The following is a 25,712-nucleotide window of genomic DNA, read 5'->3' as shown; positions in this document are numbered from 1 at the left end:
CACTGGATCATGCAGGCTGTTATGTTGTTGATGTGATCAAATGTGATTGAATATGAAAGTTCTGATGTTTTTGTCACTATTGCTGAAGTTGATATGGTTGATGAGCAAGGTATCGTCGTAAACATTCTGTACAACGCACCTTTCATATTTGATGAAACAATATAAAGAGAGGAATCACCTTATGGTACAATAGTTTCAGTGGTGTAACTGATTTCGTGCAGGCATAAATCACCCAAACTGAAACATGTTGTATCACTCAGAGGATACATGTGAATGAAGATCTAAATGTGAATGAAGATCTAAATGTGGTCTTAACATTTTGGGTGGAGGGATTTGAGCAAACTATTCTTACATCATCCATCAGAGCTGATGAAATGTTTTGGTTTCCGGACATGAAGGACATAAAGCTTTGGCTTCCTCTGGTTTCATAGCCATGATCGAGGTGTCTTGATTGTTATTGCTTTATACAACTTTATTGCAGTTTGTTTCTCATGTGTTGACACATTTCTGATTGTAGAACATTGACTTGTTTGATATTTGTCTCCGGTTGTCCGCTCACTGTCTGATTTGCTCATCATCTGTTTCCATCTGATAGAAGCTGGAAACACAAGAAACGTGCAAACTCAGATGAACCAAAGAGAACAAAGATGAAGTCCAGCAGCAAGGAGACAAAACTATTACAGATTTGTTGTTTCTCTGCACTCATTTTTCAGAAACACTTTGCTCATTGTGTGTGCGTGTGTGTTTGTGTGTGTGTGTGTGTGTGTGTGTGTGTGTGTGTGTGTGTGTGTGTGTGTGTGTGTGTGTGTGTCTCTTGCCTCTTGCTCTTTTATGTTTTAATGGATTGTCGCTGTGTGTGAAGCTTGTCCAAGATAACACATCGAGGCAGATTTTCTGTTTTTCCTGAAGGGTTAGAAGAACATGTGACCTGTTAGTTTGCAAGGATGTTAAATGTTGTCAAACTAGTTTGTTCTTGGCTGTCAGCTAGCCTGATGAGTTCTTCACTCCTGGATTGAAGTAGGAATAAAGTACAAACTTCTCTTTTCTATTGTAACAGAAGGAAGACAGAAACTCTTCATGGTATATACAGTCCATACATGCTGTATAAGCTCATGCGAAGAGACGTGTGTGCTGTTTCTTATGTGCCTTTTATTTATTTAAAAATGTATTTGTTTATTCTGTAAATGAAACTGCTGTTACTCTAAAAGTCAGTGTTTAAAAGTGTTAAGAAATAAATTGTGTCACAAGTCTGAAAGGAATTTTATTTTTCATGATTGTATTGCGATCAATACAGTAATAATTGTGTTTTCTGTTTTTGTTCCTTTCAAAGTAAAATGACGGCATACGTTTTTATCTGAAGGCCATGCTGGCTGCTCCATCTGCTGGTGACATCATCATACTGCAGCCTCTCTAAATCAATTACGTCATGACGCAGGGAAGAGAAAATTAAAGTACATTTTGTCACCGTCGAAACGAGTCAAGACCCAATTACAGGGTGTATGATCTCTGCTGACAAACACATTTAGAGGACTGAAGAGGCAAAAGTTAAGCAGATTTTGATTGAATCTTTCTTAAATCGAAGGATAATCTGGACACCAAAAGGAAATGGCTGAGGAAAATACATGTTTAGAAAGTTATTTGAGCTGTTATGTGTGTTCAGAGATGTTAAAAGATCCTGTTTCTCTAGACTGTGACCACAGCTTCTGTTCCAGCTGCCTGCAACAACTATGGAAACAAAATAAAACAAACTGCCCTCTTTGTAAAAAGAAATCAGCAAAACTTGAGAAGGGAGTGAACTTTGTTTTGAAGGAATTCACTGATTCCTTTGCTGGGAGACTGAAGACTGTACCTCAGAAAGAAATGGAGATGGTGTGTAGGAAACACAAAGAAGAGCCTGCGTTTTTCTGCAAGGACGAGGAGAGAGCTTTGTGTCCTGTCTGTGACTTTCCTCACGACGAAAGTCACAATGTGGTTCCTATAGAACAAGCAGTCAGTGAGCTGAAGGAACAATTGAAATATGACTTGAAGATTCTGCAAGACAAGAGGAAGAAATACAAACACGCTAAAGATACATACAGTGAAATGATTCAACACTCCCAGAAGCAGCGGATGTTCACAGAGAAGCAGATCAGAGCCCAGTTCAAGCAGCTCCAGCAGCTCTTTAAAGAGGAAGAGGAGTCCAGACTGGCCGCTCTGAGGGAGGAAGAGGTACAGAAGGGGAAGACCATGGTCAAAGACTTGATTGAGGAGAAGCTCTCCTCTCTCTCAGACTGTATCTATGCTGTTGAAGAAGAGCTGCTAAAACAAAGCACATCGTTCCTTCGCACTTACAAAGCCACTCGGAGCAGAAACAAATCCCAGTACTCTCAGTCAGAACAACAACTGCTCTCAGGAGCCCTGGTAGATGTGGCCAAACACCTGGGCAACCTGTCCTTCAGAGTCTGGGACAAGATGAAGGATAACATCACCTTCACTCCTGTCATTCTGGATCCAAACACTGCAGGCAGATGCTTCTATCTGTCTGATGACCTGACCAGTGTGAGACATGGAGACACACGTCAACAGCTTCCTGCTAATCCAGAGAGAAACATTACATGTCCCTTTGTTCTGGGCTCTGAGGGCTTCAGCTCAGGGAAACACAGTTGGGAGGTGGAGGTGGGAGACCTTCCTGACTGGACTGTGGGTTTGGTTAACGAGTCCATTGACAGGACGGGGGTGGAGATAGATGATGCACCAAAATACGGATTCTGGTGTTTTCAGTATTGCAATGGGAATTACAATGATGGATTTGGTGAGGCAGTGAGGGTGGAGAAGAGTCTCCAGAGGATCAGAGTCCAGCTGGACTATGATGAGGGGGAGGTGTCCTTCTACGACCCCGAAGACAAGATTCACATCTACACACACCAAAACTCATTCACTGAGAAACTGTTTCCATATTTCAGTGTTGGAGAAGCTGCCGATGCAAAGAGGGAAGAGCTCAAAATCTGTCAGACTGCGATTTCTCTGTGAGTTTTGATGGCAGAGTTTTAAAAAAAATCACTGAAGAAGAACTGTAAAATTGTGTAAACATTGATTGAGCTTCATCTGCTTTACAGCCTCACTGCAGGTCACTTCAGTGTCCTTGTCACATTGGATCGTGCAGGTTGTCATGTCCATGATAAGGTCATCTGATCTCACTCTCATTACGCTGTCAGAGACGTCAGATCCCCCATGTTTGTTTTGGATAGCCATTTTCTCTGCGATCCTCTTCTTTGTCTTTCTAACAACAAAATAAACACAAAGGTACATTTTTTACCATCATCTCCTTCCTGCATCACTCTGTTGTTCCAAACTGTTCTTGAGCTTGTATTGTATCCGTCTTATTGTATTTCTCCCACCTGAGGTTCTTATTGTTCACCTGGCTGGTCTTGGAGAGGTAATGTCCCTTTGAATTGCCTCTGTCAAAGTTTCTTCCTCATATGTTAAGGATTTTGAGAGTTTTTCCTACAGAGCTCTTGGCTGGTTAGGAACTGAATGCTGTGTGTGGGCCTGTAAAGCCCTTTGAGACACTGTATAATATTGGGCTATACAAATAAAGTTGACCTGACTTGATATTACGTTTCATATTGCATGTATTAGCTTTGAATTATTTACAGGAGCAACTGAGATTACGTTTGTGGAAAATGAATGTTGGAGGGTTGAGGGTCAGAGGCCATAGTTATCAATAAATCCAGCATGGGAAAACACAGTGGAGCAAGGCGTTGCCATGTTAACCGAGGATTCATTCGGCGGTGACATAACGGGTGAAAACATGGTCATGAATGCACTTAATTTAATAACTAAATCGGAAATTCCTTGTCGGGACTTAACGCTTTTAATGTGAAAGAAAGGCGGAAGTGGTAGATACCGTTATCTTGCTTAACTTGTTATAGACGGAAGGGGGTAGCTGCGTTATTGAGCTGCTAAGTCTTTTAGCTTTCTATAAAGACGTGTTAGTTCTACGTCACTGAGGTTTGTCAACACCCGAAAAACAAACTGGAAACAAATGATGACATGTTAATTTCTGTGCACAATTTCGGCCTCGTCTGTGGGTGGAAATGGCATTTGTGGGAGCAAGTGCAATACGGTGTTTCCGGTGATGTCCGACGGTACGTGTTTTATGATATTTTATGAAAATAAGGTTATTTTTCAACGAAGGGGCTTTTTTATTCCATAATTATGTCCACCCGATAGTCCTCTTAAGGCCAAGTCAGGACTGTAAACCATAGAAGCGAGGTGACAGTTCGCGTCTTGTCTGCAGAGATGCTGTGTGGCGATAAAAAAAAAAAGCTGCATGAGGCTTTGGAAAATAAAACGGGTGGATTGTCTTTTTTTGCACACACACACACTCACCTTTTTTGTTTTGTTTTTACCATGTTTTGTTTTATTATTCCATTGTATTTCTTATCGCATTTCTCTTCTTTTTACAAAACTGATGATCAGGTGATCTAGGGCACAAACAGTAACCAATATTCTCATCTATTAAACATGTACTGTTCCTAAATATGATCACATCCTGTCCCAAGATGCAGTGAATGGCAGTGAACTATTTGGTTCATTATTGTGAGTTTCACAACTTTGTAAGTGGTATTTTAGTGTTGAATATTTCAATGTTTTTAGAAACATCAGAGACCATGGACCTTCAAAGCCGATGTTATGTTAAAACGTACATGAAATAGAGATGAACAAGGCAATGTCCATTTACGTGACAGACCCCAAGCAACAGTGTTGAAAAGCACTTGAATGTTAAGTAACGTCTTTGCATGTCAAAAATACAACTTTGTGAACTCCTCTTGACGGCAGCATGAGAATAACATCATGATGTATCACAGTATGTCATCCACATATGAAAAACAGATGTTATACTTAACATACCTAACTGAGATCAGATCAAAATACAAGTGCAGCACTCTGATAAACATTCATATTTTTAATGCAAGGTGTACAAGGGGTGAGGATGATCATTTGTGGATGTTTGTGTTGCTAGGCCACACCTCTGAAGAGAAACAGAGCCAGTCAGAGGAGGACAATGGATGTTCCACCGGCAAATCAGAACCAGACAACATGTCAGCCATGGACGGCCCAGAACGGCTGGTCCATGGCTTCACCTCAAGCACTGCCCTGCCACCCTCTGCCCAACTCCCAGCACCTTAGGCCAGGATTAACTTGTGACCAGAGTCCCACCTGTGTCCAGCTGCAGACGTCCAATCAGAGCTGCCAGAACATCTTCAGCACATCTCAGTCCACAAACTCACAAACTCATCACAAAACACTGTACTCTAACGTTGGCAGCGCTTCACCACCCACCATGCTTTACACTAACTCTATTAACCAGAGTGTGTCGCATATCATTTCAGATGTTCACCAAAGCTCTCATATTTCATCCATGGTTCAAGCTGCAAGCCACCGAAAAAATATACCTCCATCTTCTCTTCTGTTAACAAACCAAGGAATCCATCCTTGCAGGCCCAAAGAAATCCCACAATGCTCTCCACACAGCCCAGACCGAGGAGAACCTGCTCCCTACAGCCACCAGGGTTTGCAGAATGGACTCCAGTCACCCTATCAAAGAGATCATTTTATCCACCCTCCCTCATTCGAACAATCTGAAAATCAGGGTCCATGGACCAGACCTCATTTTGAAGGAGCAAATGGAGCGAACAGCCATGGCTTGCCCACCTCTCCCGTCCAACAGCAGCCTCAATGGACACGTCCACCAGATTCAAGAGGTTTGATTTATTTGTCATCCATGCAAAGGACTGTGAGCTGTCAGAATACTGCTTAGTCTATAACAGCAGGACTGATCAACACACACCTTTTACACTGTGAAACAGGTGTCATGTTGACACTGTCCACAGTGTTCTCATTCATTGTCTAACTTCTACTTTGTTTCCTTAGAGACCATGACTGAGTGTGTCCCTAATGTAGCTGCTTATCCTTACAAGGAGCCAGTGCAAGGAGGGGATATCGCAGCACAGGTGGGACAAGCATCAAAACAAAATAACACAAGAAAGATGTTAACATTAATCACTTTTGAAAGCCAACAGTTCCTGGGCACATTTTAACATTCATTTGTGTATTCTTGTCATTTAGATAAATGACAATGAGGATTTGAAAATATTTAGAAATTAAACCGAGACAATTTCCTCTGAATCGTCTCCCTGGACTCGACTGTGCCCAGTCCTGGGTATTTGTACTCACAGATTTCTTCTTAACAATTTCAGTGAGATCCATCAGGACTGTAGGTTACTTACAAAACATATTCAAATAGAGATAGTCTTTTTTTTAATGTTATGTTTCATGTTCCTCTATTGTAACATAAAAAAGCATTTTCTTTGATCAGTTCAGCTTGGAATGACAACCGTCTGTCCTCATGCTCTGCTCCCTTGAGAGTTTTAAATCAGTCTTTCATTTTTATCTACATACATTTTAAGTGTATCTGAGTAAAGTGTCCATATTTTTCCAATTCAAAAGAGAAAATAAATCCCAATCATGTTGAGAAATTATACTGATTTTGCATCACTGCATAAATCACTCAATCACACACACACACACACACACAATTTCTCAAATCAGAATCTCACCATCAAATTCTGCACAGGCTTACATCTTTCCTAACAAAATGTGACACATATTTAGTTGTCATTGTGTGGTACATTATGTGAGAACGAGCTGCTCTATTTTCTCTCTGTAGTCTCCCAGCTCTGAGTCTCGCTACGGCCTGGACCCAAAGCTCCTGCCCAACGCTGTAAGTCCTCTCATCCTCACTCCTCAGTCATCTTCTCCAGGGCTTCTTTTGTCCAATCCTCTGTTGGACCGGCTTGTCTCATGATCTACATGTATTACAACACTTGCAGAAAAGGCCAAAAGGGAGTTCCCGGCTCCGAAAAGTCAATACACTATCAGAGTGCGTTATACATTTCAACTCAAAGGGAATAGAATTTGTTGGAAAGTTGGGCTAAGTTGGGCCAACTATCTCTGTCTCTCTGTCTCTCTCTTCCCGTCTCTCAGGTGAAGGTAATGGCAGAGGACAGAGCCAAGTGGGAGGGAAAAGTTTTCGTGTCTGAGCCTTTTTCATGTCTTCCTCCTCTTGCAACTACTTCCTGTATCATAGAGGATAGGGGTAAACACACATACACACACATTCTCATTCTCTTATGTCAATCTGTGCCACAGAAGCTTACTTCATTAATACAAAATGGGAAAATCCTTTATGCTCCCCAATTCTCTGGTTCCTGATTTTGGTAAGACTGTTAAAACTTTTTTGTCAGAGTCTACCACCGCATATCTGAAAACATCATTATTAAATTGGATCTGCTCAGATATATGTGGTTATGTGTAATGTTGTGAGTTATTGCCAGGATAGGTTTTGATGAAAGCGTGCTACAGTGCCACCTGCAGGACTGGAGTCTTTACCTGGATGAGGGCTGTTTTCTTATTTTTATGTTTCAACTCAACAACTGTTGAAAAATGTCTTACAGGTTCTTTTTGAAATGGCTTATTTGTCAAGAACAGAAAAGAACAGTAGTATATAATGATGTGAAACGAGAAGCTTGAACCAGCTGAGATGTTTTATTATTATTTATTTTAATGATGAACTAAATTTGTTCTTGCCTAATCTGTCTTAATCAGTAATTATTTTCACAACAATCTGGATTTGGATTCACTAGATCAGTTCTCAAATAGGAAGTAGCATTTGAAAGTATTGGTTTGTAGCTCATGTTCCACTCTTACCCGTGTGTTGTGTCTGTGTTCAACTCTAGGTGGTGCAAGTCCCTTTGCTATCCGCTGCACCTCGTACTGTGTGCCATGTGAGGGTCAAACTGCCCTGCTCAGCCGTCTGCCCCTGGGAGCTCTGATCGCCCCTTTGGCAAAACAAACCACCACAGAGGTCAGTGCTTGACTTGCTCTTATTGGCTCTAAAGCAGAATCAATTAGTTATTATTAGTTATAATTAATAAAGCAGGAGTTCTGTTTCCTTTTTGTTATACTCCATATTTGATTTGAACAGAGGTGTAGCCTTTCTGTTAGATTTCTTTTAGAATTTCTGGTGAGTTCTGGTGTTTACATGATGTTACATTAACCACATTCAGTTAGTTATTTCTGCAAAAATGAAAGAAAAATCATTCCTTTCCTAAAATGGAGCAGAGACGTGTCAGGGACCGATATCATGAACTTTTAGAACAGTTTTTATGAATAACTGAATTTGTTAAAAGGCAGCTTTTAACATGGAGGTGAAATATTAAACCAGCACTTTTTTCTGAACATTCCGTTTCGAGGGGAGGTTTCTGCATGTTGTGTCTGTTCATTGTGCCCTTGCCCTCCCTGCAGCCCCTGCCATTATGCAGAGAGTCCGACTGTTTGAGGGGTTGTGGTTGGTGTGGAGCGTCCATGTGTCCCGCCATGGGCTGGCAGGACTGTGGTCAGAGGTTTTACTGCCCCTTCTGTGGTAAAGTCAGTGAAGGTAAAATGGAACATTCATCTTCATATGCTGCATATTTATTTTCAGAGAGTCATGCAGTTGTAAAGGTTGTCCAACATTTAAATTGTCTACTCTAGCTCATATGTTCATTTAGCTGAATTAATAGCGTTGACTTGACCCCCCTTCTTGTATCTGTCCATTTTATATCTAATATTGGCTATTCAACAGTACATAATTTGTATTATTTGTCTGTTGTATATTTAAAGGTTTTGAGAGACATAATATGTGATACTAGGATTTACAGATGAACTTCCTCTAACTTGGTGTGTTCATTTGGTAATTCCTCTATTTGCTGATATATTTTCACATATTAGTATTCACGTCTCTTCTCCCGTATCTCAGTGCCGTGGCAACACTTCCAGCCCACCAATGGAGTGGAGGGACTTCGGGTTGATCAAGACAAGAGGCCTGAACTCAGTTTGGGCTCGTATGAGATCCTCCACTCTCACAAGGTTTGAGATTCTCATTATGCTGCATTGTCAAATGTGAAATCAGTGTGTCATTACACGTCTTGATGTGTGTGCGTGTGCGTGTGTGCGTGCGCGTGTGTGTGTGTATTGAATTCTTCTTCTTTAATGCCAGGATAAACCTGCTGCACTGCTTCTTGCCATAGATGTGTCTGCTTCAGCACTGAGAGGAGGACATTTGGAGTTAGTAACCCAACAGATATACACTCTACTGACTTCTCTAAATAGGTAAAATAGAATGGACATGTATACACACACACTCACACACACTCAGTAATGATCTGGCCTACAATGTTTCCTCCTGGCAGTGATTAGAACTCATATTTCTGTAGTGAGGATGGTGCTTCCTGGTCAGATGTCCGTGTTGGTTTGATGACATACGACAGCAGGATCCACCTGTATGACCTCAGCCTCTCCCTGTCTCGCCCACACATGCTGGTCATCACAGAGACAGAGGACATGCAGCTTCCTGTGAGGGAGGGGCTGCTGGTGCCTCTTAAAGACAGCATAGACAGTATTGACAGGTAATATGAATAGATGTATAGCCTTTATTGGAAATTTGTCTCTTGGTCTCACATAAAACATACAACTATATGTTGTGATGACTGCGCTCACAAGCAGGAAATCCTGTGTGTGTCCAGTGTGTTGCAGCTTATACCTCTGTTCAGTCCTGAGTGTGATGACTCCACTGGAGTTTGCATGGAGCTGCCTGTGAGAGCAGCACTAACCATACTGCAGGTGAGCATGAACCTGGAGATCTTCAAATATGTGGTGGAAGTTTCCCCCTATATGTATTGTGTCACTACAGCCACAGATGAAATTAATTTGTAGTTATTGGTGTCTGGATTTGAAAATGGATTCCTGAACACAGCATCACAACCGATGACTATTGTTGCGGAAGCATTTGTTCTATGCTATACATGTGCTGTATTCCACCACTGCTTTTGTTGCAGGTCCACCCCTTTACTCCAGTAGGCACCACAGATGGTGTCCTGCAAAGACGCTCCGCTCTGTCTTCTATTGTTTCTCATTCATGGATCTATGTTCCCTTTTTTTTTTTAGAGTGATGCAACTTTCACAGGTTTATTGTTTTCAAGAGATAGTGTGATTTTGTGAGAATGCAGTAAAACCAATATACTGTATATGCCAGGAGATACTACTACTACTACTACTACTACTACTGATGATGATGATGATGATGATTGAATGAGCTTCTGTTGGTTTATTTTGTCATTTTCTAGGCCTTGAACTCTCCTGGTAAGCTACTAATCTTCCACAGCGCCCCTTTGCTAGAGGCAGGAAATACATCCTCATCCTCAGGGTTTTTTGGCTCCAGCAAACCAAAGGTACTACACACATTACACACACATGTACACACACACACTTAACAAATGTCTGCATTCAGCAAATTGTTTTGCACTAAAATCCTACTGTATTATACTAAAGCGTAACAAATGGAAATGACATAGTTACAAGGAAAAGTATGCATTTGAAAACGATGCATTCAAATTGTTTGCATTCAGAAATTTAACAGTTCTGAGAATAACATTTACTCAGGTACTTATGCTTTCATATTTTGGGTCCGATGATGAAAGGAAGCCGAAAATAGAAAGATGGAGACTGAGAGAAATAAGAGGATGGAAGAGAAGAAAGATTAAACACGTCGCTGTAGTGCTGCTGCATTATTGATTCACTTTCCATTTACTTTTCCTTTTGAAGTCCATTTTTCAGCCATCAGAATTTGCTGTCTCATTGGCCAAGGAGTGCGTCGGGCAGGGCTGTGGCGTGCACCTGTTCGCCCTATCGCACCAGGATGTGGGCGGAGCCTGGCCCGGCCACATTCCATATCTAACAGGTGGAGCCCTGTACACGTACAGCCACCTCCAGGTATAGCAGAAGTCTAATATATCATTATTATTTATTATTTTACCACGTCAGAGTCAGCAAACCCGTCATTTTTGAAGGTGGTCTGTCTAAGTTGTCTTTAGGCTCAGCTTTGCTTTGATCTTAATGGTAGTGTCCACATGATGTAATGAGATAATTTTTGCATGTGGACAATTAAAGGTCTGTACCAAAGTTCATAGATCTGCTCAAACTGGGGCCTCAGCAGAAATTGTGATCTTTTAATTGAGATTCTCTGTATTTCCTGAAATGACATTCTGCAGTTTGATACAAACTCTGGCAGAACATTTTCTCAAAACTGGTAGAAACAAACCCAGAGCACCACAGTCATTTTCTCACTATCTGTATCCATAAAATGTGAACTGAATTGCTGAATTTCATTAGGAGCTATAAGATAAAGATTTGGATGCCAGGGTGTAAATTGAGGTTGTTCATCTTCTCCACAGGGAGACTTGGACAGGGAGCGGTTAAGCACTGATCTAAAGACAGCTGTGGAGACAGACACCGGCTACAAGGCTGAGCTCAAGACTTTTGTCAGCAAAGGTGAGAGAGAGATTTTGTTTTTCTCCATCCACTAAGTCGCTCCATATGATCTGACACTGTTACTTCCTGCTTCCCCAGACCTGCGTGTTTCTGGCTGTTACGGACTGTTTGTCCCTGGGTCTATCCCCGCGCAGGTCACAATGGCAACTGTTGATTGGCGGACAACCCTGGCTGTGGAGCTCACACACAGCAGAGCTCTGGATGAGAAGAGGGGTGTAGCTATACAGGTGGGTGGAATCGAGAAGTGCCTGGGTTGAAATGAATGCTGAGCTTAGATGACAGTTGTTGTTGATGAGTTACTGTTTTCAGATTTAACATAGAATAAATGTCAACTTGTTGTAGTTTAACAATCTTTACAATACAAATCATGTGTCATGTCCCAGCAAAGGGCCGAGGTGAGTTGCAGTACCTTAATTTGACCAGCTGGAAAGGTTATCGCAGTGATCACCAGCATATACACCTCCGTTGTGCTTCATGTTTTGCAGGCTGTCATCTCTTACAGCACCTTGACAGGAGAGAGGAAGACCCGGGTTCACACTGTGACTCTGAGATGCTCTCGCCACCTACAGGATGCTTTCCGCCACTGCCAGGCTCAAACGCTACTCACCTTCTACTGCAAGAAAAGTAAGGGATTTGTTCTGCAGATTTCAAGATTGTTTATTTTTAAAGTAACCATTGAATAAGCACCATGTTCATGGTTTCTTTTCCAAACTAGCACAAGTTTTGTTTATACTTTTTAAAATTTTATCTGCCGTTGCAACTAGCTTTCATTCCATTTTCTCATCGTGTCAGAAGTATTTATTGGATAAAAAAGATTTCTGGTTTGCCTGTCCAGTGTACTGTGAAGTGTTGGAGCGCCCTCTACAGGAGCTAAGGGAGGAACTGCAGACAGAAGTAACAGAAGCGTTGGCCTCCTACCGCAAACACTGCAGCTCTGCATCAGTGTCCACTGGACAGGTAAATAACACAAATAATATTGCTTTTTTAAGATGTAAGGCTCATAGTTTTGGTCTCTATTAGACAAGTTTAGATTCAACTGTATTGTCATTGTGCAGAGTACAGGTACAAGCCCATGAAATGCAGTTTCATAATAGTCGTAGTAATCACTGTAGGTCCGTTTCTGTCTGCACAATTTCTGCCAATTCGACTTTTTTCACCAACTCTTAATTTAAATCACAGTGAATCATGCAACATGCAGTTGCAACCAAATATAGATGACAGATCAACCTAGATGGATCCTATAAAATGTGACACTCTCTTGCCTACAGATGGCACAACATCATTGTGCTCAATGGGAATGTCCATAACTCGGCTTTCATGAGTCTGACTTGCCGTAAGATTTTGCAGAGTTTATCCTGGTTCAAAGCCGTAGTACTCACAGACAATATTTAGGCATAGTTGTCACCATGTGCAGCATGGCGATTCAGATGCAGATGAAATATTAGGGAGTCATGCCTTCAAGTTTGGAGCTTCACTCTTTGTCTTTGTCGTCTTTTTTCTCTCCTCCTCTGTTCTACACATCTATTACTGTCAGGAATGTGTTCGTCTTATTTCACCACTAAGTTGAACAATATGTCTAAATCTCTCTTATTAACTGTGTGTCCGTGTGTCCTGTAGCTGGTCCTCCCTCAGTACCTGCGAGCTCTTCCCGTGTATATCAACAGTTTGAGGAAGAGTGAAGTGTTGCTTCCGGGCCTGCGGAGCTCCATCCACCAGCGGCTGCAGCTGCGCTGTCAGCTGCTCAGCATGGACACCAGCAGCACCGCCGCACACTTCTACCCTCTGCTTCTGCCTCTGGTCAGTTCAATGAACACACAGGAGTTTGTCTTGTTACTGTGAGCCTGATGTCTCCTCAAGGACAGAAAACATACAATCATTGACACAAATATTGAAAAACATCCAAATCCAAAAACAATCCAAATTTAGTGTTCAAATATTGATGACTATGATTTTTACCTGAGCCTTATTTGATATTGAAGTAATTCTTTTAAATACTTTTTCATGCCTTCCAGCTGCCAAACCTAGAGGAGGATGTGCGCTGCAGTGCGTCCAGCCTTGAGCCCAGAGGTCTGTATTTGGTCCATGCACCTCTCACCCTGCTCCTCTGGGTGGGCACCCAGGTCCCAGTGTGCACCCTGGTCCAGCTCTTCAACACCAGCTGCTTTTCCTCCCTGCCATCTGGAGAGGTGCGATATTACAGAGATGTGTGTGTATGGATGGAGAACAGGGAGCCAGACTTTATCACAATAAAAAACAAATCTACTACTGGGTTTCCACGATTAACAGTTGTGAACATCATAAGTAAGTGTCAATATTAATCCGATAATTAACACAGCCCCTAAAATAAGATAATCTTTATAAAGCCCCTATTTTAAGGTGAGTAGATGTTTTGACTTACCTTACAGAAACCATAAAATACTCTATTTTAAGATGCAGTGATGCAGATGAAGTGTTTTAGATTATGATTAACATAGTGGATTTTGTGTGTGTGTGTGTGTGTGTGCGTGCGTGCGTGCGTGCGTGCGTGCGTTCGTGCGTTCGTGCGTGTGTGCGTGCGTGTTTGCGTGTGTCTGCCTGTCTTACAGACCAAGCTGCCTGCTCTGGAAAACCCTCTGTCCATCAGTGTTCGATCTCTCATAGAAAAACTGAACTCCCAGGCACCGAACACCCGCCAGGTGAGCCACTGACCGACCTTGCGAACCGTAGGTGCAGCAGTTATTGTCATGAGGCAGCAATCCAGTGCCAGCAGCACTGGATTTGGCCCAGCTTGTTCCATTCAAACCAGTTGACAGTATATGTGATTTCCTGAAACAGCTGTAATAATGTCGTAGTTATGATTATAGACGTTGATTAATGGACATCTTGTTGTTTATTGCTCCACCAACACTGAGAATAAACAGAGTGTCATTTACTAATAAGCGTTTGCTACTTTAGTGGTTTATCTCATCGATGTCAAAAATAAAATCGGTACAAAGTACTCTGTCCTTCCTCATCCAAAAGAGGAAACTTCTAAAAAGCATAATTGTTTAGGACAAGGCAAAGTATGTATAGTGGTTTTGCTGTTGATAGGATCGCTTTATTAATATGTGAAATTAGACCTAGAATTTTGTGATTGAGGGTTTGAATGACTATATAGCAAATCACAGAAAAGCCTTATTGATTTTATTTAGGATGATGGTTGTGCTGAGGAGGCTGTCTGAGCTGTCACAGCATTCTGTCCCTCATGTGTGTGTGTGTGTGTGTGTGTGTGTGTGTGTGTGTGTGCTATGTCTCTCTCAGCTGTGCGTGGTGAAGCAAGGTGACACCTGCGAGGAGGCCTTGCAGCATCACCTGGTGGAGGACAAGAGCCCCAACGGAGGAGCTTCATATGCTGACTTCCTCTACCATCTGCATGTAAACTCTGTCAGGCTACTGCAGTAACAGAACACACAGCCTCACAGTAATGCCATATACCTAACTACCAAACCAAACAAGATGTTTAAGTTACAGTAGAAGACCTCTGTTATTCCTCAGTGGGACTTCACAATGTAATAAAACTAATATTCATTTAACTTCAGCTTCTGTGGATTGTGTTGTCTCTGGCAGAGCAAATGCCCTTCAGATGGATCAGGATCCCCCCGACAGATTTCGCAAAAATACAGTCAATTTAAATGGAACTTTGCATACAGACACACGTGTAGGCAAAGTTTGCGTCCCAGTGTTATTGATACTAAGACAGACAGGTACTCGGAGCAATTCCTGTACTTTTTATTTAGATACATTTAAACCAATACATATAAAACCCCTATTTAAATAGCACTAAAAAATAAAAAGCCATATTCATCTATTTATTGATGAATCTTTTGCACCAACAAGAAGGCGTCTGTTTTGGACTGATTTTTGAGTTATGCCCTTTAATTTTTTGTCAATAATGTCACTATGGACTAATTTTGAAGGAATCCAAGGGGTCCATCACTTTTAGGCACGTCTGTGTATGGTCTCGATGCAAGAATGTGCAAGAACTACAATTAGTACTCCATTAGTTTGGAGGAACTAGTCATTGAGGGTGCTGCAGTTCTATTTCAAACATTGTCATACAAAATTCAAACTATTTCCCTATGGATAGATAAGGGATTTCAAAAAATGTATCTGTATTATACAACATTATGTTAAAACAGAATCCTGTTAGTAATGTTTTTGCAGCAGCAGCCGTTAGGGATCACATGCATTTGCTAAAAAAAAACGGCACCTTTGTAGTTTGTATGCTGTGTGTAGGAGTTTAGTGACAGCAGAGCCCCTCAAACCTCATCTGTTACACAAGCAAGAGCATGACTACATATAACAAGATGTCCTACACCCTACTAACACACTCATGTACCCATTGTGTAGAGCGAGATATGAGATATAAAGATCAAAAACAGAAGACCAATGAAACTCCAATAATATACTGATTAGTATCCCCAATGTCCTTTTTGACAACCTCCCTTGCCACTGTGTTTTCTTTGTAACCAGATCATAGCACTTGCCATTTAACTAAAATAACTGAAATAAGTAATTTCCCACAACCGGACCTAATAATTTATGGAGACCTTGTGCTTTTTCCCTGTTATATGTTTCTATTATTATACTTAATATACATTTATCTTATTTTACCCATACTTTTTACTTGTGTACCGGATTTCAGTTAATCACAGAGTTATAAATATACTTCTGACTGTGTTTTATACGAGACAGTCCATCTTGAATCCACGTAAACACATGCATAAACAACGTGACGGTGACATATTTTGACAGCATAAACCCGCATGCTCATATTTGCCCCTATTTGGAAGTGTGCTCTGTGCAGGCTGGCCGTGTGCTGACTGTTTAAGCGCCGAGTCCACTAGAGGACAGCAGAGAGCACCTCCTTCCCCGTGGCTCCGCCGCTAAACTGCAGCCAAATCAAGTGTCAAGTTAGCAATACTTAACCAGCACAGGGCTCTGCAAAATAATAATATAAATTATCGCACTGCCTTATCTTAACCTATGGTGTTCTATCCGGTTTGACTACACATGTTTTAGGGGGTAGTGGGTTATTGTAAATCAGTTACATAGGTCTGTCTGTCACAGCATAACGCACACCATTCTTATTGGCTTTGGATCAAACGTAGTAGGTTGTTGATTTCGGATCGGTGAGAGGTTAAGGTTAGGTCAAAGTTCATCCTTATACTAAAGTACGGGAAATATACTGAATGCGTGGGCTAGTTTTACTTAGTGGCGCAATGATGTAAAGTTTGTTAAGAAAGTTGTAACCGGAAGTCATTTTACTTCTATCAGTTAACTTCACAGTTGTCGGCTGAGCGTTTAGTTGACAGCAGAGAGAGAGAGAGAGAGAGAGAGAGAGAGAGAGACAGAGAGAGAGAGAGAGAGAGAGAGAGAGAGAGAGCGCGAGGTATAGAGAGAGCGAGAGAGCGAGGGAGAGAGAGAGCAGCAGCAGCAGCAGCAGCCACCTTGGTCGCTTCAGCTTTCTACATCAACTCGTCCTTCCATATTTGAAACATAAAAAATTCAACCGGCCCGTCACCACGGCCGTTTAGCTGCTTGGCGGAACCGCATTTCACGCGCAGTTCTTTTTTTAAAACCCAATACAAACGAGCCCATTCTCTGAGCAGAAGCAGAAGAAGTGAGAGGCAGGAGTGAGACATGGCTACGACAACCTGCACGCGATTCACGGACGAGTATCAGCTGTACGAGGAGCTGGGCAAGTGAGTGAGCCAGGCTGCTGCTGTACTTGATCTGCCCGCTTTGGGCTGCATGTTCTCGGCTGGAGAAAGGGTGTGAAGAAAGACTGGTTTCCAGGCAGAGCAGAGTGTGTGTGTGTGTGTGTGTGTGTGTGTGTGTGTGTGTGTGTGTGTGTGTGTGTGTGTGCGCGCGCGTGCGTGCGTGAGTGAGTGTGCGCGCGCCTTTTCTGGTTGACAGTTCTCAAAATACTCTCTCTCTCTCTCTCTCTCTCTCTCTCTCTCTCTCTCTCTCAATGTCTGTTTATCTGTTTTTCGTTACGTTACACAGTAAAGTCTGCCAATAAGGCGTCAGTTACGATTCCAAACGACCAAAGTTCTACTCAAATCCTCCGCCGCTGCAACTTACTGAGTCAGATGTTGATGTTGTTGTTTTCAAAGCTTCAGAAAAGTGAATTTGGTTATTAAGAAAGTGAATTTGGTTCATTCATGTGCACATTCAAACCTTAATTAGTTTCTGTGTTGTGTTTTAGTGTCCAAACATATGAAACACAGCTCATGCAAATGCAGTAAAACGATACAACTCTTTAATATTTTGTAGTTTTATGGGAAAATACGTGAAACCTGGATGAAAAGTGAATCTGGTTCAGTTGCACCCTTGACAGATCGTGCCTGCTTAAGCCATAAATTTTGTTTGAGCAAATATCTACAGAGCTATAAAAAAGATTTGGACATAGAATACATTACACTGGTGTTCATATTGCATTTTAACTCTATTTTGGTCATTTGAAAGCCTCTGCAGGCATCATATGAACACGTGGCATCTCTTCTTTGGACCATTAGCAGCATTCTGGCTGCAGATAACACAAGATAACAACGTCGTTTAGGCAAGACTTAGTTTATGTGTCACGTTAAAAAAGAAGTTGTGATAAGCTCAACTTTATGTGACACAAACGACTATTACAGCTGTAAAGTCTTTTACTATACGACCATAAGAGAAAAATAAACACCATTAAAACCGAGGAGTTATCTGTAATCTGGGAATGCTGGGAATATTACAGGTCGTCAAAGTCAGAAACATAGTAATCTTATTCCAATATGACAGTGCTGTGGCAGTGAGGGCACCCATTAACAAATCGGTCCTTATGATGTTTCGGAGCATTATACCTGCAAACTAAGACCAATATCTAGCTAAAGAAATGTAGGGACTTGATTGACTTAATTTGGCTTTAAGGTTGTGATGTGAGCTTGTGCTCATCTATGGCCCAGATTGTTGTAGGTAATATCAGTCTTAGTATCTGAAGACAAAAATAACCTAATAATGATGTATTGGCAGAGATGTGTTACATAAGCATCTTCTCCCTGTGAGGTGTGTCTGCTGCTCCGGCAGAGGTGAGTTTTTCCCTGGATCCCCCCCTGCTGTGCATGTTTATCGACCAAAGATGTGTCAGGTTTTCTGCTGTAAAAGCTACAAGACAACAGCGTCGACATCCTGAGTGACGTCATTCACTCTGTCACATTTCATTTAATTTGAATGGAAATGTGCAATTTAACTTTAATCTTAACTAGTCTGTCACTATTTACAGAACATGTCGTTGCAGTGGATAGAAGGTTCAACTCTGCTGCCGTTGGTTGCGTAGGTAACAGGACAATTTTCCTTAAGTAATACATTGAAAATTCATTGATATACTGTGTGGAATATTATTGGTTTGCTAAGTAGCCAAAGAATGTGAATTGTCGTATTTCTCCTTACTTATTAAAGATCACAGCAACAGCAAGTATTAGACGGCAACATTTTGAATAGAAAACTTCACTGGAAATCCTCTTCTTGAAATGAATTAACATATAGTCAACAGATAAAAGTCAGTACTGACTATGAGCCAATATTGACCATTTATTCTGTACTTAATAATCTCTTTTTGTGTTATTTTTATAACATTACGACATTTAATTTTGATGGACAAGAACACACTGTTCTGTGCCATGCTGTTAATTAACAAATAACCCTGATTGTGAATCAATGAATAGCAGAATAGATGATGCATAATACATGATATAACTTATGAGCCTGTGAATTCCTGCAGCTCCATTAGCGTGATTTTTTACTGTAGGTGACATCTGGGACTGGCTTTGAAATGCACAATGGTGAACCAGACGATATACTGTATTCTATGGAATGAGCTGCAGAGATGTCAGAGCTGTGTGTTATTAAAATGCGCTCTGACTGCAGCTATACAGTAGTAGGAGCTCACTGCAAACACTTTCCTATTGCTGGTGGTCATCAGTGTTTTCATATTGATGGCGCGTGTGTGACACTGCGTTTGAATAAACTCTACAAATGCACAGTGACACAGTGTTCTGCATTCTCAAATAGTTGCCATAGTCACAGACATTTTTGGTCTTCAAGGTGATAAAATGTTTGCTTGAATTGCCAACTGTTACACTCCTCCTGCCTGGTTGGAGTGATCCGACTCTGCTGAGTTATTTCTTAACAATGAGTTGCTTTTGTAGTGCTCTTTATCTCAGTTTTATCGCCTTCCTTTTTCCAAATACAGTATACTGTGTGCAAGTTGGCTCCACCTCTGCTTGTAAGAAACCCTCACAGGGGACGACGGCTCATGGCTCTATGCTTCTGCACATGTGACGCATGTTTTCAGTCCCTCTGCAACGAAGCTAAACATGGATAAAGCCACAGTGTTTATTTCTTGTTGTTTATGAAGTGAGCATGACAGGACATAAACGTTCTACTCCTCATGATCGCTTGTGTCCTTCATAATTCAATTTGAAGTTAAGAACATCAATAAGAGCACAGTGTAGACAAAACAAGATACTCCACTTTCTGTCGGATCCACAGTGAGAAACGATATGAAAGGACGTGTCTCGAATGTCCTTTCATCAGAAAGGAAATGTGTAGCAGCAGATAGAGCTTATCACACACTGTTCATTTTCCTCCCTCAATTTTTGGTATCACACTACACTTCTGTCAGCTGGCATCTTGGCTCTAGAGTATAAATTTACAGTGCTTAAATTGTCAACATTACAGAGATCTTGCAAATCTGTAACTGCACACCAGCACTTTGGACTTATCCAGTTACAAAACCGTTGACTGCTGAAGGCACCAATTTCCTGTATAATAATTTGGGGATCCATTTTAATCTCTCCACAGCCCATTTCTGGGTGCCACACCAGACTTTGAAAAGCATTGATTCATGGCCTGTTACCCTATTTAACCGTGTGTGTGTGTCTGTGTCAAAGCATATTTAGCCTCAACGATAGATACTACCTCACCTCACAGTGTGAACTTTCCAGGCACAGCTGTGGGGTTTGGTGTCAGTGACGTGTGTGTGTGTGTGTGTGTGTGTGTGTGTCTGTGTGTGTGTCTGTGCATGTGTAAAAGTAGCTCGATGTGTGTGTTTAGTGCAGCTCACGGAATCTGTACACGCAACAGTTTGTCAGTAGGTCCTTCCTTTTGGTTGTGATTTCCCTTCAGTGGACATGGTCACTAATGAAAAGCACTTTGTTAGCACATTGATTTCCTGCCCCTGTGTTAAGTCACAGTCCAGGCATGAGGCAGAGGCGTTTAAAATATGGCCGGGCGGTGTAAGGAGGGAACATCCCACTGGCGGTGACAGTATGGGCCATGATATGGATCTAGCAATAATGTTTGTAATGTAAACAATGGATTTACTGCCGCATCTGCATATTCATCAGAATTGTTTCAAAGCTGTAATTGATCTATTTAGGCACAATGTGTTTTGTGTTAAGAATGTTGCCGTATTTTGGTGGGGTTATAAAAAAGGATCAGTCTTTTGGGATTTCATTAAATACCTTGGAAGGGGATTTGTGCAGATGTTTTGACCAGATACTGAACATATATGAGATCCCAACATAACTGCTGCTATCTGTGTTGCGATCGGACCTCAGCAGGCATGAGGTTTAAGTCCGTCCTTCCTTTGCTGCAGGGATCATCGTCATTCATTCATTAAATTAAAACAAATACATTTTTTGCTCAGGCTGTCACAACTCCCACTCATATAACTTTGTGAAAGACCGCAGAGGAGGCAGTGTGACGCTCACAGGGTTTTATCAATGAATGCATCTTAGAATATTCATCACTGATGGAAATAAGGCCACAATTTGCCAATACTTTAAATATTTCTGGACTTACTTAACTTCATTTATAGGAAAATAATCAGGTAATCGTCGAACGTTTTGGTGGAGAAGCCCTTTAAACACATTCAGCTTTTCAGCACTCATTTTAGTTTTGTTTTCGCAGATGCTGTTCCTCTCACGCGTCTGCATGTTATTTAGAATATGCTGACGTGAGTGGGGAACCTCATGGGAGCCTATTAAGCAGGCAGATCCTGGCAGCCCAGTCGTTTAATGTAGCAAGTCACACTTAACATGTGAGCAAATACACAAGATCTATTCTGAGTTGGATCGGAGAAAATGCTCAATCTGCAGAAAATACTACCAGCAAAAGCTTAAGTGTACTAATTAAGCAAAGCTCGGAGCTTCACCACACTGCCACTCATTCACCAAGGGGTGCAGGTGTGCATTTGAGTGTTTACTATTCAATGATGATAAATCATGCAATCAGAGAAGTCATGAAACATTTGACATGTTGTTCAGGTGGAAGCCCATTTGCTTATAAGACAGAGAGCTACAAATATACAACAACAATCTGTGGTAAATTTTGATTTATTTTAAACAAGAAAATGTAAGAATTGTCAGTTTAAAAGAGAATGATAGCAGCTTTGAGTAGCTCTTCTAATACTGTTGTAGACTGCATGGTGGATCAATAATGTCCATCAAACACCTCATTCAAAGTTCACCCAGATTTAGTTTGCATCCTAACATCATGTACTTTAAAGCTTCTCTTTTCTACTACATATTGTTTGGACCGAGGACAAATTTCTTTCTCCTTTGTTTTCCAGGGGAGCCTTTTCAGTGGTGCGCAGATGTGTCAAGCTGTGCACAGGACAGGAGTATGCCGCCAAAATAATCAACACCAAGAAGTTATCTGCAAGAGGTAAGAACGACCATACTTCGGCCTTTATCATAAGACTACCACTGCAGTAAAGTGGGATTTGGGGACCACAAGAGGCCTTCTTCTTCTTCTTCTTCACCGTTTTGATCAGTGTAGACAGTCAGTCAATATAGAGACAGTAAAGTTAACATTCTGTACAATGAAACTCTGGTAACAAAACCTACGGACAGCAAACTGATGACCATTATTGGCCACTATTAATGAGTACACACTTTGCACCCATTACTGGTTTATGCCAAAGCCAAGTCCAAACACCGGAGACTTCTTTAGCACCACTTGCCTGGTGTAAATCACCTTCTACCCCTGCAGCCTCGTAACTGGAGCGGAGTCCCTGCCAGGTGGCAACACTGACACACACACACACACACATGCATGCTAGCAAATGCACACATGCATGCAAGCACACACACACTCACGCTGCTCACAAAACATATTAACCTTAAGCGTGGTCACACTTGTTGAATTTACCAGAGCTCAGTAATTGTGGGTTAGATATTCTTGTTTAAAATTGCACAATATATCAATCATCTAATGTTCATACAGAGAATAACTGATACTTATCACTCCAATAGAAGTGGGAACATGTTATGAGATAACAGACAACAGAGATACACGATTTAGATGCATTATATGATAATAATTGTGGAATTATTGATATGAATCATTCATATTTATATCAACTTTAGTATGGATAATGTTAGACAACCATTGGATAATAGCAAAAATGTTCCAAAAATACTAATGGTGTATTGAGATGATAACAAAGGCTTTACAAAAGTGTTTGATACAGATCAAATAATAAATCCCTTATTTCTTGGCCAATTGGTTGATCTTTTCTTCAAAGGTTCTGTCAACACATACTTGATTATTATATTTTTATATCCTCCTGAAAAAGCCAAGACTGAAAATATAATCTCCTTGGTGCAGGAAAAGATCAAGGAAACAAAAACGGCAAGGGTTTACTGCATGTCAGTCAGGTCAGCATCTTTTAATAAGATTAAACCCATCCCAGATTATCCTGCTCTTATTACCATGTGGCAAAATCATAATACTAGGAATTGGCTTGATAAGACTTCATGCAAAACCCCCACACACACACACACACACACACACACACACACACACACACACACACAGTCAAAAAACATTATCCATCCTTATGACTGTTACTACACCTATACATTCACTCTGCTTCCTTCATATCTTGGAGGCACAGCAGGATCCTCTCTGTTTCAACATCTGATAGGTGGACTGATCTGACCTGACTAGCTGCTGCGCTAGGCTTGTCTTGTGCTCCTTACTAATGGATGAACCATGTTCCATGGAACACCAGCGCAGCTTTAGAGCCCGCAGAGTTTTCACATGCTGCTGCTTCTTCGTTCTATTTATATCTGCATGACCTATCTGACATGGACAGCTACAGCCAGGTTCCATGGCAGCCATGATGACTCAAGTTTAGAGGTAGGATTTGGTATAGGGCACGCTGTTGTAGTAGTTCTCAGTCAGCAGGTATAGCCATCATGGTGAGTGTTAGCTTAGGCCTGGCAGATGGAGATGGTAGCAGAGGGAAGGGAGGGGTTGTGTGAGAGAAGGCACCCCAGGCATTTGGCAGCTGAAGGCCATGCGCCTGTACGCCTGCATGCCTTGAGCACGGGACTCTCATCTGACTCTTGACTCTGTCTCTCTGCTGTCTGTCTGTCTATTTGTCTGTTTTTCTGTCTGTCTGTCTGTTTTCTCTTGGTTGTGTCATATATACACACAAAAGCACACAAATAGACACTTAGACACCTACTACAGATGAAAATGTTATCGGGGGTTTTATCAGAGTTGGCCCAATTAGTCTCAGTCAAAGCCCTGGTGGACTTCTTCTGTTCAGCCATGACTGTTAGTTTGTTTTCACTCAGGAGAATCCTTGAACTACACACTGACTATGCCTCAAGAATCAAATAGCCACAGCCATGTGCAACGCTGCTCACACCACGCTTCAAAAATACACTATCATATCATCATATTCTGGCTTCTGTACCGGGATGTGTAGGAAGCACCCAGCTCCATCACCAACATACACACCAGATGACTGACAAGAATCCTCTGTGTGTAACACCCTCCAACCCTCCACACCAACACCCAAGACCCCCCAGCAATCAAACGGTCAGTGCCATCCGACACATGTCAACAGGAAATGTGGGGCAGGTCTGTTGAGCAAGGTTTTCACCCAATCACAGAGCTTGTTTATAGGCAGGGAACCCATGAAAAGAGTCACCAGAGTCCTGTAGTATCTTTCATGATAGGGACAGCTGTACATGTGTATATGTGTGTGGCTTGTGTCTGTGTGTGCTGTGTTGGACATTCACCTGCAATGCAGTAGCCTGACCTGGTTTCAGCCAGCCAGCTTGATGTCACTGGGCAGCACAGTACCACACCAGGCCAATGTCAAATATCTAGGACACATGTAATCACTTTAACTTGTAAGCTGAATTATTCATAGATAAATACCATTCAAAATTCCGCAGCAGTCTTATCTGTTAGTAAATGAGTGTAATTTTCCCAGTTTCCTAATATGGTGGAAACTTGCCACTGCTTTTCAAAGTTGTCAAGAAATGTTTTTCAACTAGTGAAACAAAGCAGAATGAATTGAAATAGATATTATCCAAAATGTTTTGTTCTTCCTGAAAGGTTGATGTTTGAGGCAAATTGAGACAATGACACGCTTCTTTGGTGTTGTAGCATAAAATTTAAAGCTGCAATACAACTCAGCATTTCTCTGGGAGTCACGCTCAGGTTTGGAACTTCTGAACAATTGGAGGATTATGATGTTATATCTGGATGTGACCGTCTTACATCTGCTCCTCTCTGGAGAGTTGCCTCCTCATCTGTGATGATTAACCTAAATCCTCTCCTCTCCTCTCCTTTCCACCCACTGCAGCATCAGCCTTCATCCTTCATCCTTTCTACTCCCCCTCCCCCCATCTCTTATTTACAGCATCAGAAGTACAGGATAGTTTTCTGACTGGCTGACTGTTTGACTGAATGAATATTTGAGTGGCTGACTGAGCTGTGAAGCAGCTGGCACATTTATGTGGCTACTGTAGTAGTTCACATGGGGGGGGGGGGGGGGGGGCAGTTAGACATCCCATCTGGAAGGGAACATCCTGACCCATCAGCTTATCAGCATGATTGCCTAAGTTGCCATTTGTGAATATTAGGAATTTGTACAATGACAAAGAAGCTCTCCTGACCTTTGGTCCTTTATTTGGTATATGTTCATATTTCATTTCAGTTTTTTGCTAACACTGAATGAATTGCTTTGTTATTCTCCTCATCCATTTATCCATCCAACCAGTCTATTCTTGCACTGCACATTATTCAACTGAAAAGCTATTGTTGTAGGAGCACTGATGTGCTATGTAACATCAGCCTCCCACCCCTGTCTACCCCTCACACAGACAACACATCCATGCTGTATGTTATTGGTGCTTTCATTATTCACAGCACATGGCAGGAGCAGCTATGACAAATTCAGGTATAAGCTGACATAGGCCTCCCATCTGTCA

General features: G+C 41.6%; 3 protein-coding genes across 22 annotated transcripts in view; all 3 read left to right on the top strand.

The window, feature by feature from the left end:
- The first annotated feature begins 2,082 nt into the window (after positions 1–2,082).
- LOC143001482 (E3 ubiquitin-protein ligase TRIM35-like) lies at positions 2,083–3,009 on the top strand. Its single transcript, XM_076151113.1, has one exon. It carries the CDS (start codon positions 2,083–2,085, stop codon positions 3,007–3,009), a length of 927 nt encoding a protein of 308 aa, XP_076007228.1.
- An 893-nt stretch (positions 3,010–3,902) lies between these two features.
- Positions 3,903–15,925, top strand: LOC143001165 (protein transport protein Sec24C). Its single transcript, XM_076150623.1, has 21 exons — positions 3,903–4,127; positions 5,006–5,747; positions 5,917–5,996; positions 6,713–6,766; positions 7,030–7,141; positions 7,782–7,909; positions 8,350–8,482; positions 8,843–8,952; positions 9,083–9,195; positions 9,300–9,491; positions 9,609–9,705; positions 10,209–10,313; positions 10,687–10,854; positions 11,316–11,412; positions 11,491–11,639; positions 11,898–12,036; positions 12,248–12,369; positions 13,030–13,209; positions 13,425–13,598; positions 13,998–14,087; positions 14,692–15,925. Exons 2-21 carry the CDS (start codon positions 5,048–5,050, stop codon positions 14,830–14,832), a joined length of 3,084 nt encoding a protein of 1,027 aa, XP_076006738.1. The 5' UTR covers positions 3,903–4,127; positions 5,006–5,047; the 3' UTR covers positions 14,833–15,925.
- An 896-nt stretch (positions 15,926–16,821) lies between these two features.
- Positions 16,822–25,712, top strand: part of camk2b1 (calcium/calmodulin-dependent protein kinase (CaM kinase) II beta 1) — a 51,485-nt gene continuing 42,594 nt past the window's right edge. For 7 of the 20 annotated variants that reach the window (XM_076150957.1, XM_076150952.1, XM_076150959.1 and 4 more), the window contains exons 1-2: positions 16,823–17,135; positions 22,046–22,140. In XM_076150957.1, coding sequence (XP_076007072.1) covers positions 17,074–17,135; positions 22,046–22,140 — 157 coding nt within the window. In that variant the 5' untranslated portion in view covers positions 16,823–17,073. Of the gene's footprint in view, positions 17,136–22,045; positions 22,141–25,712 lie in introns of all 20 variants that reach the window. The other 13 variants (XM_076150971.1, XM_076150969.1, XM_076150962.1 and 10 more) reach the window with 4 other exon arrangements.

Source organism: Genypterus blacodes, unplaced genomic scaffold (genome assembly GCF_046128005.1).
Source record: "Genypterus blacodes isolate CSIRO-AG114 ecotype Tasmania unplaced genomic scaffold, CSIRO-AGI_Gbla_v1 ptg000053l_1, whole genome shotgun sequence".
Taxonomy (NCBI): domain Eukaryota; kingdom Metazoa; phylum Chordata; class Actinopteri; order Ophidiiformes; family Ophidiidae; genus Genypterus; species Genypterus blacodes.
Note: the sequence above shows the minus strand (reverse complement) of the source record. Positions and strands in the feature narration are given on the sequence as shown.